The following is a 14,280-nucleotide window of genomic DNA, read 5'->3' as shown; positions in this document are numbered from 1 at the left end:
TTTCAGATATGGCAAAAGTTATGGTAGTGTTCTTTTGATTTTATAAGTGACCATCTGAATCTGAATACATCCACCATTTCATGTTCCTTCCATGTTTAAAGGTCTGAGTGTTTTCTCCTGATCTCACCCCCCCCCCCTTCTCCTCTTCTCTCTCTCTCTAGGTCTCTTTCCATCTCTTTCTTCCAGTCTTCATTCTCACCATTTCTCTCAATATGCTATTTATATATATTGTCCCAGTGGTATTGATTATATATATATTTCAGCTCACGTGTTTGTGTCTGTGGTATTAAAGTGTGTTTCATGTAAGGTATATGCCAATGTCATTTTTTTTATGTGAACAATATTTTAACCCAAATCTTACTTGTACAGAGATCTTATATTCTGGTTATTACCCAAGTTATGTAAAAAAGAAAAGAAAAATATTTCATATGCATGTTCAGTATAGTAACATGAATATCAGGAATAGATCGGATATCGTGATGGATAGCATTGGGATTGTAACATATTGGATTGAAGTTGGATTGATGATTGAGGTGAAAGGATCTATTTATCACTTTAGTGCTAGCAATGTCCTCTTGCACTATCTCAAGGATGTTTTTTTATAAAAGAAATGATATTACTGCAAACTTAAAGACCTTCTTTAGTCACAGAAGTCATTAGGAACAAAACAAAACAAATACGATATTGTATACTATATACTAAAATGAATCGTGAAATATTGGGTAATTTATTGAGGTGGATAAAGCAAATTGTGTGAAATAATGATTGTGATAAGATGAAATATTTTTGCACTTTTGTCAGTTTGATTAAAATGTTGATTGTGTATGTTACCAAGTTGTACACTGAAGCTAAATTTTCTAACATTGTACTTTGTTCCATAAGAAGTAGAATTGTAATCATTTTGTATGGTTTTAAAGTTTTAATGAATGGTTATCATATATTGGGTTAATCAGATATTTGTGAGAGTTCTGAGAATATGGTAGTAGAAAGATGGAAGAGAGAATAAAGGGGGAGGGAGAAAAGGGAGAAGGGGTAATGTGAAGAGGGGAAAGGGGGAAGAAAAGGGGAGGAGGAAGAGAGAGAGAGAAGGGGAGAGCATTGCACACTCATAGAGTAAGATGATGAGGGGTAGAAAAGAGTAGACTGAGGTGATTAGGTGCAGATCTAGAACAGAGATGGGAGCAATATTCAGATAGAGCAATGGATTATATGCATCTGCACTGCAGAGTAACCAGAGGAAAACATTTTTTTGGGGGGTACATTTGCTAATTAATTAGCCCCTTACCCAAGAAGAAAAATCATGACCATAATCCCCACCAACATCGCCATGGTCAATACCATCATCACTATAGTCAACATCATCATCACCATGGTCAACATCATCACCATGATCAACATCATCACCATAGTCAATATCATCACCATGATCAACATCATCATCACCATGGTCAACACCATGACCACCATGGTCAACATCATCATAACCATAGTCAACAACATCACCACCATGGTCAACATCACAACCATGGTCAACATCATCATCACCATGATCATTATAATCATCATCACCATAGGTGACTACTGCCACTGTTCATGATCACTACCATCATCGCTATTACAGACTTGCCAACATTTCAAATGCAGAAACTGAACCAATTATTGCGAGGGAGCGGAGCGACCAAGTGGGAAGGGGGGGGGAGCGCTTTTTTTGGACTTACAGTTGTGTAATCTGGTGCATATCTTGAGAGAATATTCAGCCTCAAGAACTACTCTGGGTGTGTTATGATTTGCTCTACCAATAATAATCTTAATAATTAACACATTAATATATGCACCGAAATCCATACTCACAAAATACCTAAATCGTTTTTTAGGGAAATAAAAACTTTAAAAAGTGGACAATTCAGTTAAAAACTGAACGGTTGGCAACACCTCTATCATTTACATCACGATTATCACCATCAATATTGTCTCTGAAGAAATCCTTTAATTGGAGTGGTGCTGGATATGTCCCTTTTCCAGTTTTAAAGGATAGACTAACGTACATGCTATCGGTGATTGTAACCCTGCATGCCATGAAACTACATTTTAATGCGTTACAGTTGAACAGTATTACTATCAACATGACCAAAGTATTCACCGGTGACACGACATTTGCTCCTGCGACAATTTCTCCAGGCTTTACTTTGACTAAGATGCAGGGTTAGATAGGGTTGCAATTGGGTTTTATGTAAGGTTTAGGGTAGGGTATGAAGTTACATCCTGGGTTGAAGTTGATCATTCGATTATTGTGTGGAATGTACAGCGGAGCAATAGTCGCTAGAGCAAACGTCATGGAACCATATTTACCAGTATGTAAATTATCGAAGTTGGGTTTTAATCAAGGACATACATTCACACATCAGAGAAAAAATGAGAAAGACTTCTCGTCATTAAAATATTCTGCATTTTAATATCAATCGATGCGCCAAATTTTGGGAAGACGTGATAATATCAATCAATACCATCACACAAATATATTAGGCATTTGTTAATAGTATTTTGAAATGAAGAGTTTGCACAAATTGGTAAAGATATTAATATAGATGCTAAAATTTGACAGAATCTCTGAATAGAAAATATATTCATATACTCTGTGCACAGCACTGAGAAAGACTGTTAATTATATTACATGTATTTAATGAGATAAAGCAATTTCGTCTCAATACTGAATTATTGGTAACTATATCACCCAATTTTCTTGATTTGGGAAGATTACCAATTATCAATATCACAGAATTTATCTCCATTTGGGAAGATTCATTCTTGTACCACGTATATAGAATTATATGGACACTGAAACCAAATACTAAATCTTATGTTCTTATAAAGAATCAAATTAAAGGTAATGACCCTTTTCATAAAACAAACAATTTACAGGTTTGTGATGTTTTATTGGTGATCTTGACATCTTGGGTATTTTCTCAATCGACACACCTCATGCTTTTTGCATCGTTGAATGCCCCACATCACCACATTCTCAACTGTGCATTATTTGTTATATTATCATATTCAGATTGACATACCACTACATTCTAGGCATCTGAGAATGGAAATCCTCAAGGCCGGCAGGCATGAGGATCCTAGTTAATCATTGGGCAGTATACAGCAAATAGTTTGTCTCCCTTAAAATATTAATATTCATAAAATATACTTTTGCCTGGTTTTGATAGAATATCTGCTTATATCACATATGAAAATTTTATACTGTTTTGATTCTTAATAATAATGAATCACCTTATGTTTAAGTACTGTATGATAAACAAAATATTCAAAATTCAAATTTGAAAGACAATTAATGCACTTGTAAGTTCAAAGTTGTCATAATAAAATAGACACACAAATCTCTCAATTGTTTCATATTAGATATTATCTTTGTAAAAAATAAATGCTAAATGTCTTTAAAAAATAATTTGATACAAATTACATACTTGGCACTTAGAAGAATGTAGTGGTTTAACGGTACCCCGTGTATTCTTTCATGAGCATATGTTGGTCCTGAAGAGTACCACCCGAACGAGTTTGAGTTGGTGTACCGTAAAACCACTACATTCTTCTTTTTCTTTGCCATGGAAACATTCAAATGTTAGTTGGCATATAGAAAATTAATGTCAAGTCATGTATAGACTTGAGATGAACTTTGTTCTGAACTGGTAACACTTAGAGATAAAAGTCTGCTCAAAAAGGGATCATGCAAAGGAATCCCACATTTTATGTGACAAAACCCTCTTTGCGCAGCATAAATAGTGGAACTATTTACAATATATACAGGTGGCAGCAAGTAGCCAATTAAAACAAATGCTGATAAATGCGCATATGTGAATGCGACCGATAAAAAGAACCATGAAACCTTGTTTTTTACCAAGTGGTATCGAGTTTGCATAAAGTACTGATTGTTCAACTGAATATATTGATTAATACTAAGTAATAAAAAAAAAAAAAAAACAGATTTTATACATCCACCCCAAGAAGAAGAATTTTAAAAGCTTGATTAACAGCTTGATGCTGAAATGATGACGGATTCATAATTCTTGAATTGACAATTTGTTATGTTTATTATATTACACGACAGTCTGGTTCTATTAGGACAATAAAAAAAGCCTACATTCAGTTACTGTATGGATGCTGAAAATGCTTTACATACGCAATACCATATGCATAATACACGATTTTACATATTTGATTATAATCTATTCATCCCTTGTCAAACATTTTTCAGATTTTACAGTCAGCGCTAAGTTAATTACTGACCAAGTACTGATAATTTGAATACTTTATGGTGTATTACAGATAATGCCATCACCACCATCATCATGATCATGATCAACAGATAAGTTTTGTTATATCTCTAAAAGCATAACAAACACACCAAAAATTCATGTTGGTATTTAATTCATTAGGAAATCGGATGTGGCAAAGTTGAAATGTTAAAGAACTATAAGAAAAATGACCAGATCAGATAGATAGAAAAAAGGATGATATGGATTCACAGAATAAAGTTGGGGTGATTAAAGATCAGAAAGAATATAAATCCGAGCAGAATATGAGCATGTGAAGAGGAGCTAAGGGGGATAATATCAATCAATGGGTTTTAGCACATAGCAAAGTGAAAGAGAACACGGGGCTCTGAATTCTTGAAATGTCCATTTTCTCTAACTTCCGTTTTCTGTTTTCGATTTTGTTTTCTGTTCATTCTCGAGCTTGCTATTGATAAGTGCAAATGAAAGAATTTTGGGAATGTCCTTAAATTTTGTTTTCAGAGTCATTTTTTTAGATGGAAAGGTGGTAGGATCACATCAAGGAGGATGGAAAAGGAATAGGCTTTGGAATTGGTGAACAATTGAAGCACATAATGAGGAATGAAAAGATGAGCCCAATCCCATCCCTCTGAGGGGAACAACAGAGAAAAGATTATGATAATTCTACAACATACATTAAAGTTTAAATGACACATTCTTAAACCGATATTTGGTCTTTACCAATGAAAGTGATTTTGGAATAACACTTTGTAACTGGATTCTATAGAGTAGTTGAAAAATTATACAAGAATATAAACTCCTTAATACTGAATGCCAAAACAGTTAGGCTTGGAAGCTCTCTAGATGGCATTGTTCTCTTTCATAGCAGAAGGGGGTGCACTGACTCCTAGCTTCCCCTCCTCGACCAGTCGAAGTGTCTCAGCAATGATGCTGCGCTTCCAGGCACGGATTGCGAAGAAGATCTCAATGAAGTACAATATCATTGCAATGAAGGAAAGAATCTAATGACAAATCAGAATTAAAAGAAATAGATATTGAAATGTATGGAATACATAAAGAAATCAAATGAAAATATTAAAGAATGTAAAAAACATACTGTTTTTCCTATAACATAAAAAATTAAACAAATCTCATCTTACCTAAATACGATACCTGGGTGCACTTGAATATTGATTGAAGTAATGAGTGCATCACTTCAGAATATTTCTACTCAATCTCTAGTCGCTCTATTACTCGAGTGTAAATGGGTCTAAAAGCACAACATGTAATGCAATTAACAACAGTTAACACTTATTTTACTAAAAAATTTCAAGCAGTTACAATATGTCAACTATAACAGCACTGGTTGATCCCTGTACACAAATTAAAGGAAAGTCCAAACCAAATAAAAAGTTGTTTTACAGAGGAAAAAAGACAAATCAGACTTTAAGCAGATTGGTAAAAGATGGAATAATAATGGACACACAATAAGAAAGTTCGAAACTTTTAAAAGCTGTGATCACTATACTTCAAATTGACCCCATTGGTAATGTCACTGTGACATAGGGAAATGAATACTAGTCCACTCCAATACACTGAATGGTTGAAGAATTTGTTTGTTCATCAAAAGATTTAAAGTTCTTCAAAATGTATTTTTTTCAATCACATAATGAAATAAATATGTATGCTGTGTGTTTTATCAATATATTAATTACTGCCCTAGCGGAATAGGTTCTCATGAGAAAACAAAAAATCCCTAACTGATTACACAGCCAATATCACTAATCATAAATTCATTACCACATTGCAAATTTTAAAATTTTTAAATTGAATAGTCTTTATGTATCTTTCATATTCTTGGACCAATATACATGAAACTATCACCATTCGGGTTTTTTATTTCTCCTCTCATATACACTATTAAAAAAAAAGATATAATTCCCCTTTAAAAGTATGTAAAGATAAAACATGATAAGATATTGATGAATATCCTGTATGATCCAAGGTCAATAAGCTCTCTTTCCTTCATTTAATACTGCTACATGAATTTGTTTAATCAAATTGCAAACAATTCAATCAGAAAGGTGCAACATTTTTGACAGCACAAAACTTACTGGTATAAGGTATACATAGGATTAGTACAGTACTCTACTGTACCATATCATTCATCTACAAGCCATTTTTTATTGCAAGGAAAAAAAAGCATATTTGTACTGTTCCAAATTGTATATTTCTCTCTAAAATTATATTCATATGATCATGACTAAGATTGAATGAATGAATTAATGAATGAATAAATAAATACAAAATATTTCAGAAGTCGTACAATCAATTATACAATTATACATAGGATAAGTATGTTAAAGTTATTTGGGATCCCTGAAAAGAAGGATTTGTGGGTGGTGCCTTATCTTTAACTACAAAAGTATGAAAATAGGAAAGAATGGATGGAAACTTACGACAGCAACAATGATTCCGGCTTGGCCAAAAGTGTTGGCCGCAACATGGCCGGCAAGAGACATGAGAGCTACCGCTGCTCCAGCGCAGTAGAATACTTGCTGTGTATCACAGGAAAAAAAATCATACATCAATCATTTATTTTAATGGTGTAAAAGGACTTAAACATCTTTTGTTCTATACATTGATTAAATTGTGATTTTGAAATTCAATACTTATCAAATATTCATTTAATAAACAATATGAATAAAAAACAAATATAAAATGATCTATTAGGCAGCCTAAATGCATTGAAAAAAACACTTTGTCAACTCTTTCAACATTCATAATATCAATAACACATAATTTTCAATAGAAAATAAAAAAAAGGGATTATAAAGATCCATTCATAAACATGCATTTGAAAATAAAAATATTTTGGATATTAATACAAACATACTGATAAACATTTTACAACCATAATAATGCAGGTACACATTATTCTGCAAAATGAAAATGTACATGTAGTGTTCTGTGAATTGGTTATCAGCTACCAGGAATGAATTGCATAAACTGCCATTTTTTAAACTTCAAGAGCGGACAAAGGATTGATTATGTTCTCTCTGGGTGGGGATAGGGGATCAAAAAGATAGTGCCTTTCTCCAATGAACACCACCACCCCCTCCACACACAAAAATATGAAATCCATTAGTATGAGTAAAGTCCTGAAATAGGCAGGGATGTTGCCAAGGCCAGTTCTTTTGAGTCACAAAATAATAATGATATGCAACATTTATATAGTGCTCATTACGATGTTTCTAAGCGCCGCATACTATTACTCCGACTTTAGCACGGCTACGCCTGTCGGGCGCTCGAGCATTCTAGGAATTCTTTCATACCGGGTACCCATTTACTACACCAGGGTGGAGAGTGGCAAAAGGACACGAGTGCTGCGGTGGGATTCGAACCTTGGACCTTGTGGTTCAAAGTCCAGAGACTTCTCCACCGAGCCACAACACCTCTTCATACCACTGGAAATAACCTTCTCCCATAGACTTTGTAAAAACGACTCAGGCCACGGCCGACAAAATCTGGCCCAGAGGCCGGCCCCGACAACATCCCTTGAAAAATGTACTACCTACCACCATGCTCCACGGGAAGCGGGTCGTCTTCTGGGGAACATCCAATACGTAGAGGAGGATGAGGATGGCCGTGACGCCAAGGAATCCTCCGCAGGCTGCTTGGAGATGCCAGTATGACGATTCATCCTCTGCCTTGTCAGGTTGGATTGCTATACCCAACAGAGCTCCAAGACATGTGAGCTGGAAATGCAACAATTAAATATCATGCTATTTATAATAATTTCTCTTGTTTTACATTGACCCCACCGACCCTATACAGTGTGAGTCAGAAAAATTGGACACTTCAAAAAAGAAAAAATTTGACTGAAACACGAAACTCTCATATATACCCTGAAAGACTGTCTTCTCCAGAATAATTTGATACCTCTTTATGTGGTATTTTACACTTGGATAATTAGGAGGTGTTCTTTGTTGTGATGTAAAATTCAATTTGTGCCAAAATTAGACATGAATGCAATGAATGAAAACGAATCCAGATGTCTATGAAGTCATAATCCAACATTGGTTGCGGTATTAAAATGTCATCTTAAAATATTTTTTCAATGAAATTAACGTTGGAATGAATACTAAAAGGAGTTTATTATTATTAAACAATTACCATATTAACTTTAAAAATATATTTTGTAATGAATTTTACCCTATTTACTAGTGGTACATGAATTCAAAGCAAAAAGCTAATATTATCATGGCATGGCCACTTTTTTTATTGGGCACATATCTATCATAAAAAAGGAAAATTATAAAGGGCAAAAAATATTCAGGTCTAAAGAAAGAGGCATCGAGGACAATCAATAGGGCATATGTCCAAAGCCATGGACTTTAGTAGCCTTGGGACTGATTTAAGCCAAGTGCTATTTCAGTCAAATTAAATAGGGTCAAGATATTGTTTCTACCTGTACAAAATGATATATTTGCTGGAATCATTGAATAATCAAGACCTTTTAAGATGAAAATGACCTTTGAAACATCTGAAATTATTGATTAACTGTCCTGGTCCTGAGGGGTTAAGGATACAATGACCAAGGAAATGGCCTTCAGGGAACAAATGATGCAATCAGTTATAGTTTGTAAAAAGTATTACTTATCCGTCCGACCACATGTACATTATCAGCTTGCAAACTTTGCAGTTCGTTATATAAGTCTGAGATCACAGCACTCTATCAAAGTCCGGGGTTAGGGCTCAGGAATAATACATAAAGGAACAAATGTAGACCTTCTTTCGTATTGCTCCCAAATGCAATTAGTGTAGAACCCTGTAAAAGATTTATTGCCAATTACATGTAATAGAATACCTTACAATTTTTTCATGTAAGTTGCATTATTGTAAAGTAAAAATATGAGCGTTTATCACAATATACCAAATTCCTAAACAAAACTTTCCAGTCCTCACATGTTATAGTTTATACTATACTAGATACCATTAAAAACAATGTTCATTTTCTGTAAAACTGGGGTTCTTGGTCCTTTAACACAATATATGAGACTCATTGAAAATTTAAAATGGTTGATCGAGGGTAAGTTGAAAATTATGTAATTGATTATTATGTAACAAAGGTACTTATCAACAACTGTCATTTTTTAGATTGATTGTTGAGTATTTGTGTTTCACAAGTCTGGTCAGGTCTCAGGATGTCTAATGAAAAGAGCTGAATCACACACTTAAATCTGAATAATTATTTATTTTAGAATAGTAGCCCTAATAACTACTACTACAAACCCCCGAGTATTAAGCAAATAAGACCTAGCAGTCTTAGACTCAATTTATCACAACTGATAAGGTAGTCTGATTGCATCGGTGATGTCTCTAACACGTGGCGTGGCAAGTAACTTTGATTCAGATGTGAGTTTTACAAAAATAGTTTAAATCAAATATCTGATTTCTAACTTAACAAAATAATTTTCTTCATGAATGGATGATAGGGCTATAAAATGAAAAGAATCAAGAAAAGAATAATCAAATACCATTGATAAGGCACAATATTTTAGTAGGAATCCAAATGAAAATCATTCATCACTAAGCCATGAATTAGTAAAATCAATTTAAAAAAACATGCACCTATGTTACAAAGTAGCAAATTTTCATCATTGAGTGAGAACTAACATAGGCATTGACTGGTGAATATGAATCAAGAATTTTTTTTTATTTGTGCACAGCTAATCAGGCAGTTACCCAGAAACTTTCCAACAATCATATTTTTTTCTTGATATTTTTTTCATGAAAGAATTGTTGAAAATATTTCTTCTTTCAGGCAATTCAAACAAGGTCTGTGTCAAATCTCTCCATGGGAATCCCGCTTATCAACCTTTCTCGCTAACACTCCCATTTGGGCAGAACAATGGGAATGTAGAAAAGCATTTGTGAATGACGCTGTCACACTGGGTGGGATTCCTTCTAAATGATATAAAAGCACATTGCTAAAAGGATGTATTGTGTCTTTGAGTAGAAATCAAGAATCCTAAATTCCTAATAAAAACTAAAGAGTCTTTCACAGACAGTTTTCCTGCATTTCCCATTGTTTAATCTGATGAAATGTGAAGATTGGCCTAATTTCTAATTTCTTACTATACCTGCAGCAAAAACTGTGCCTTTGATTGGTATTTAAGGTGCCTTAATGATATTAATGGAAATAAATACGACTCAAATCAAATACATTGAATTGAGAAAAAAAAAATAGGCTTCAGGAATATTATTTCTACAAGATCAACACAAATTATTTATATGCAGCTGACAAATGACGTACTACATAACCCCCAATATAGATCTTCATCAAATTTTGCATAAACTATTGTAGATCATAGGGAGACCCTCATAAATCTAACATACATGTATTGTAAGCTATAAGCAGTTATCAATTTTTGTTTCAATTCATTTTTAAAGGACAAGTCCACCCTAACAAAAACTTGATTTGAATAAAAAGATAAAAATTCAACAAGCATAACACTGAAAAATTCATCAAAATCGGATGTAAAATAAGAAAGTTATGACATTTTAAAGTTTCGCTTCATTTCACAAAACAGTTTTATGCACATCTCGGTCAGTATGCAAATGAGGGAACTGATGATATAATTCACTCACTATTTCTTTTGTATTTTATTATATGAAATATGAAATATTTTGATTTTCTCGTCATTGTCATGTGAAATGAAGTTTCATTCCTCCCTGAACATGTGGAATTCCATTATTTTAACATTTTGTGGTTCAGGCAAGGAGGTCCTAATCGTCAAATTCGTAAAAATTGAAATATTGTATAATTCAACAATAAAAAACAAAAGAAATAGTGAGTGAATGACATCATCAACTCTCTCATTTGGATGTAACTGGCTCGTTCACATAACTATTTTGTTAAAAATAAGCAAAACTTTCAAATGTCATAACTTTCTTATTTTACATCCGATTTTGATGAAATTTTCAGCATTGTGCTTGTCTGATTTTTCTCTATTGATTCAAATCAACATTTTTTCTGAGGTGGACTTGACCTTTAAATTGAGCGTAAAAATAAAGGAAATCAATTTACTGTAGACTAGACAAGTTACACATCATATAAAATGTGACTGTATAGGCCTACATAAAAACTATTTTAAAAAATCTTCTCGAATTCATATAACAATCAACTAAGCTCCAATAAACAAAAAAAAATGCAGTTAAGTATTATTAACCCAGAAGGAAAAACCAGTTCCACTGGACCAGTTAGACCAGTAGAATTTTAACTGGTAACTCTGGAAATTGGAACATCGGTTTACTGGTCTAACTGGTCATACTGGTCCAGTTAAAATTTTACTGGTCCAATTAAAAATTAAACTGGTCTTGATTTACTGGAATTTTATACTGGTCTTGTTTCTGGTGGTTAATACTGGTCTCACTGGTCTTCGTTCTGGTATCCAATTCAAGCTGGTCTTTACTGGTATTTTCTACTGGTCTGACTGGTCCTCGAACTGGTCGAACTAGTCCACGTACTGGTCTTACTGGATCAATTTATTACATGCATTTGGTTTGTTATATACCATGGTCAGTGAAATGTGATGGAAAAGATGGTTAGTAAATTAATCTTTTTGCTGTTATTTTAAATGTGATATATGAAATTACACATTTCCATTGTGAATTAGTTCACACACTTATTTGGAAAGTTTTTAAACAGCAATGAGTGCCATTGCAAGGACATTCCATTTTAAATCCTGATTTTTCTTTTTAAAATAGGAAATATGCAAATGAGGTAAGCCACGTGATCAGCATCATCAGAATTATTGGTATTACTGGTCTTGACCAGTTCAATTTCAAACAATGAATTACTTTAGACCAGTTGACTATATATCAGAGGAATATATCTTGCTTTGATCTTAATCATGATTAAAGGAAATAATTATTTTAATGATAATGTTAATACTTGATAATTATGATAATATTAATAATAATAATTACAATATCAATAACAATGATAACAGTAATAAGAATGATACCAACAATGATCAAAATAATCATAATACTAATGATTATGATAATTATAAGAAGAATGATGATAACAATGATAACGATAATAACTTTCTCTGAATTGCAAGATTCATTTTCCATAATTCGTCAAATGATCTGACTTGAAATAAAGTCATTATTTATTGGACCAGTAACACCAGTTTGATGAAAAACAATTTAACTGGTATTACTACTTTGCTTGGCTGGAATGAAATTGTTTGAACTGGTCTCCAGTTGATTTTTACTGGTCCAGTAAACATATACTGGAAACCAGTAAAAATCTACTGGAAACCATTTATTGGACCAGAAACACCAGTTTGATGAAAAACAATTAAACTGGTATTACTAATTGCTTCAACTGGAATGCAATTGTTGGAACAGGTCTCCAGTTGATTTTTACTGGTCCAGTTAAAAATCAACTGGCCCAGTAAAAATATACTGGAAACCAGTAAAATTCTACTGGAAACCAGTAAAAATTCTTACTGGTCTTACTGGTTTTTCCTTCTGGGAACCTACCACTTCCAGAATTTCAATGATGCCTTGGGGCAGTTTTATGTACGCCAGTCCTGATGGGGTCCTGTAGGTTGAAGATGGCAAAGTGATGTTCGCAGTGTCAGACATCTTTGACTTTGAAATCTTGGTGAGTACTGACTGAGTGGATGAGTCGTGCGGGGAAGTCTGCCTCTGAGCTGAAGACTTAAAACTAATTTAACTCCGCCTCAGCTCTGCCTGGTCTGTCTATGCAGTTGAATTTAAAACTTCAAGTTGCAATTGGACTATTTTTAATTTTAGTATTGATCACTAATTTGGGGTGCAAATAAAATGTCAATAACATCAATTTGTTGAGACGTCGTTTCCTTGTCCCTTGTTCCTCATTAAACGTCTGAGAAAAGAAAAGGGTGCTGATAATTGCTGTGTTCTCGCCCCTCTCTAAAGATCGCAATGACTGAGACTTTATTAACCTCAGCGATCGATGTTGCGCAATCAAAACATGGAGAAAGCTACACATGTGCATTGCGCATGCCCAGTACCCGGCAAACCAGATCAGATGAGCTGAGTTCACACGTGTGAAGAACTAAACTCATGGCGGGAGGAATAATTCTACCTGTTTTTCACTAGTGTTAGCCCAACTGCCAAATCTTTACTCCCCTGAAGGTGCTTTAAAGGAAATTTCAACCAAATTACTGAAGGTAGATCACGCATCATCATGCAGTGTCAACTGAAACCAACACGAAAAAATGCAGCCGAGTTCAGGGCACCTCACAACATTGATGTTCCCCGTGACCAGCCGACCATTCTTGGACGCAGCCCCGTAACCGGCATCACGGAGAAAAAGCTCTCCAGACAGCACGGTGAGAATCCACACATTTAAGTTTTAACCTATAAGAATGTGTTGTGAAATTAAAGAACTTTGCAATTGCAAAGATAATGACATTTGTGAATGACTTTTGACTAATCCTGTGGCAAAATGTTGAATATAATGCATGTAGCTTCTTTTATCTGGAAAAACTAAAACTAGTAGTAAAACTAAAACAGTAAAGAAAACCCACTAGAATATTAGGCCTACTAATTGTGTCTGTAATTTGGGAATCCGAAAAAAACAACTTGTGCAGTAATTTATCTTTTCCTCAACTTGGAGATTGGCTATATGATTTTCTTTTTATAGACCCAGGGCTCCACACTAACCCTTTTTTTTCTACTGGTCCAACCTATTCATGTCGGACCAGTTAGATACCCAGTTTTTCCATTTTTTACTGGTCCGAACCTAAAATCTACTGGTCCCAAAAAATAAAGAAAACATTTAAAAAAGGCGCAAGTTTATTTTGCTGTCCTTTCTTGTTACCCCCCCCAAAAAAAAAAAAATGAAGGAATGAAAGTAAAAAAAGAAAGCAAGACAGAAAGAAACAAACAAAGAATAAAAGAAAGGAAGAAAAAAGAAAAGGTAAAGAAAGGATAGCTG

The 14,280-nt window shown here is 33.9% G+C and overlaps 2 protein-coding genes across 3 annotated transcripts in view; one reads left to right on the top strand and one right to left on the bottom strand.

Moving 5' to 3' along the window:
• Window positions 1–2,432: 2,432 nt before the first annotated feature.
• LOC129271006 (uncharacterized) lies at window positions 2,433–13,598 on the bottom strand. 2 transcript variants are annotated; one of them, XR_010292642.1, is made up of 5 exons: window positions 12,837–13,289; window positions 7,856–8,035; window positions 6,737–6,835; window positions 3,660–5,299; window positions 2,433–3,487 (listed from the first exon to the last, which is right to left on the bottom strand). XR_010292642.1 is itself a non-coding variant. In XM_054908354.2 (4 exons), exons 1-4 carry the CDS (start codon window positions 12,939–12,941, stop codon window positions 5,138–5,140), a joined length of 546 nt encoding a protein of 181 aa, XP_054764329.2. In that variant the 5' UTR covers window positions 12,942–13,598; the 3' UTR covers window positions 2,433–5,137. The 2 variants fall into 2 exon arrangements, 1 of the variants encoding a protein (XP_054764329.2); XM_054908354.2 differs by having other exon boundaries at window positions 2,433–5,299; window positions 12,837–13,598.
• Window positions 12,883–14,280, top strand: part of LOC129254086 (bifunctional polynucleotide phosphatase/kinase-like) — a 25,781-nt gene continuing 24,383 nt past the window's right edge. The window contains exon 1 of the mRNA XM_064095037.1: window positions 12,883–13,672. Coding sequence (XP_063951107.1) covers window positions 13,528–13,672 — 145 coding nt within the window. The 5' untranslated portion in view covers window positions 12,883–13,527. The remainder of the gene's footprint in view (window positions 13,673–14,280) is intronic.

The sequence above is a fragment of the Lytechinus pictus genome, chromosome 2 (assembly GCF_037042905.1).
Source record: "Lytechinus pictus isolate F3 Inbred chromosome 2, Lp3.0, whole genome shotgun sequence".
Lineage (NCBI taxonomy): Eukaryota > Metazoa > Echinodermata > Echinoidea > Temnopleuroida > Toxopneustidae > Lytechinus > Lytechinus pictus.
Note: the sequence above shows the minus strand (reverse complement) of the source record. Positions and strands in the feature narration are given on the sequence as shown.

What these genes read in the sequence shown, in the direction of transcription:
- LOC129271006 (XM_054908354.2), bottom strand. Translation starts at nt 12,941, where the DNA reads ATGTCTGACACTGCGAACATCACTTTGCCATCTTCAACCTACAGGACC. An exon ending in TCATTGAAATTCTGGAAGTG is followed by an intron (nt 8,036 to 12,836) that starts GTAGGTTCCCAG and finishes TTGCATTTCCAG; the next exon opens with CTCACATGTCTTGGAGCTCT. An exon ending in GCTTCCCGTGGAGCATGGTG is followed by an intron (nt 6,836 to 7,855) that starts GTAGGTAGTACA and finishes TGTGATACACAG; the next exon opens with CAAGTATTCTACTGCGCTGG.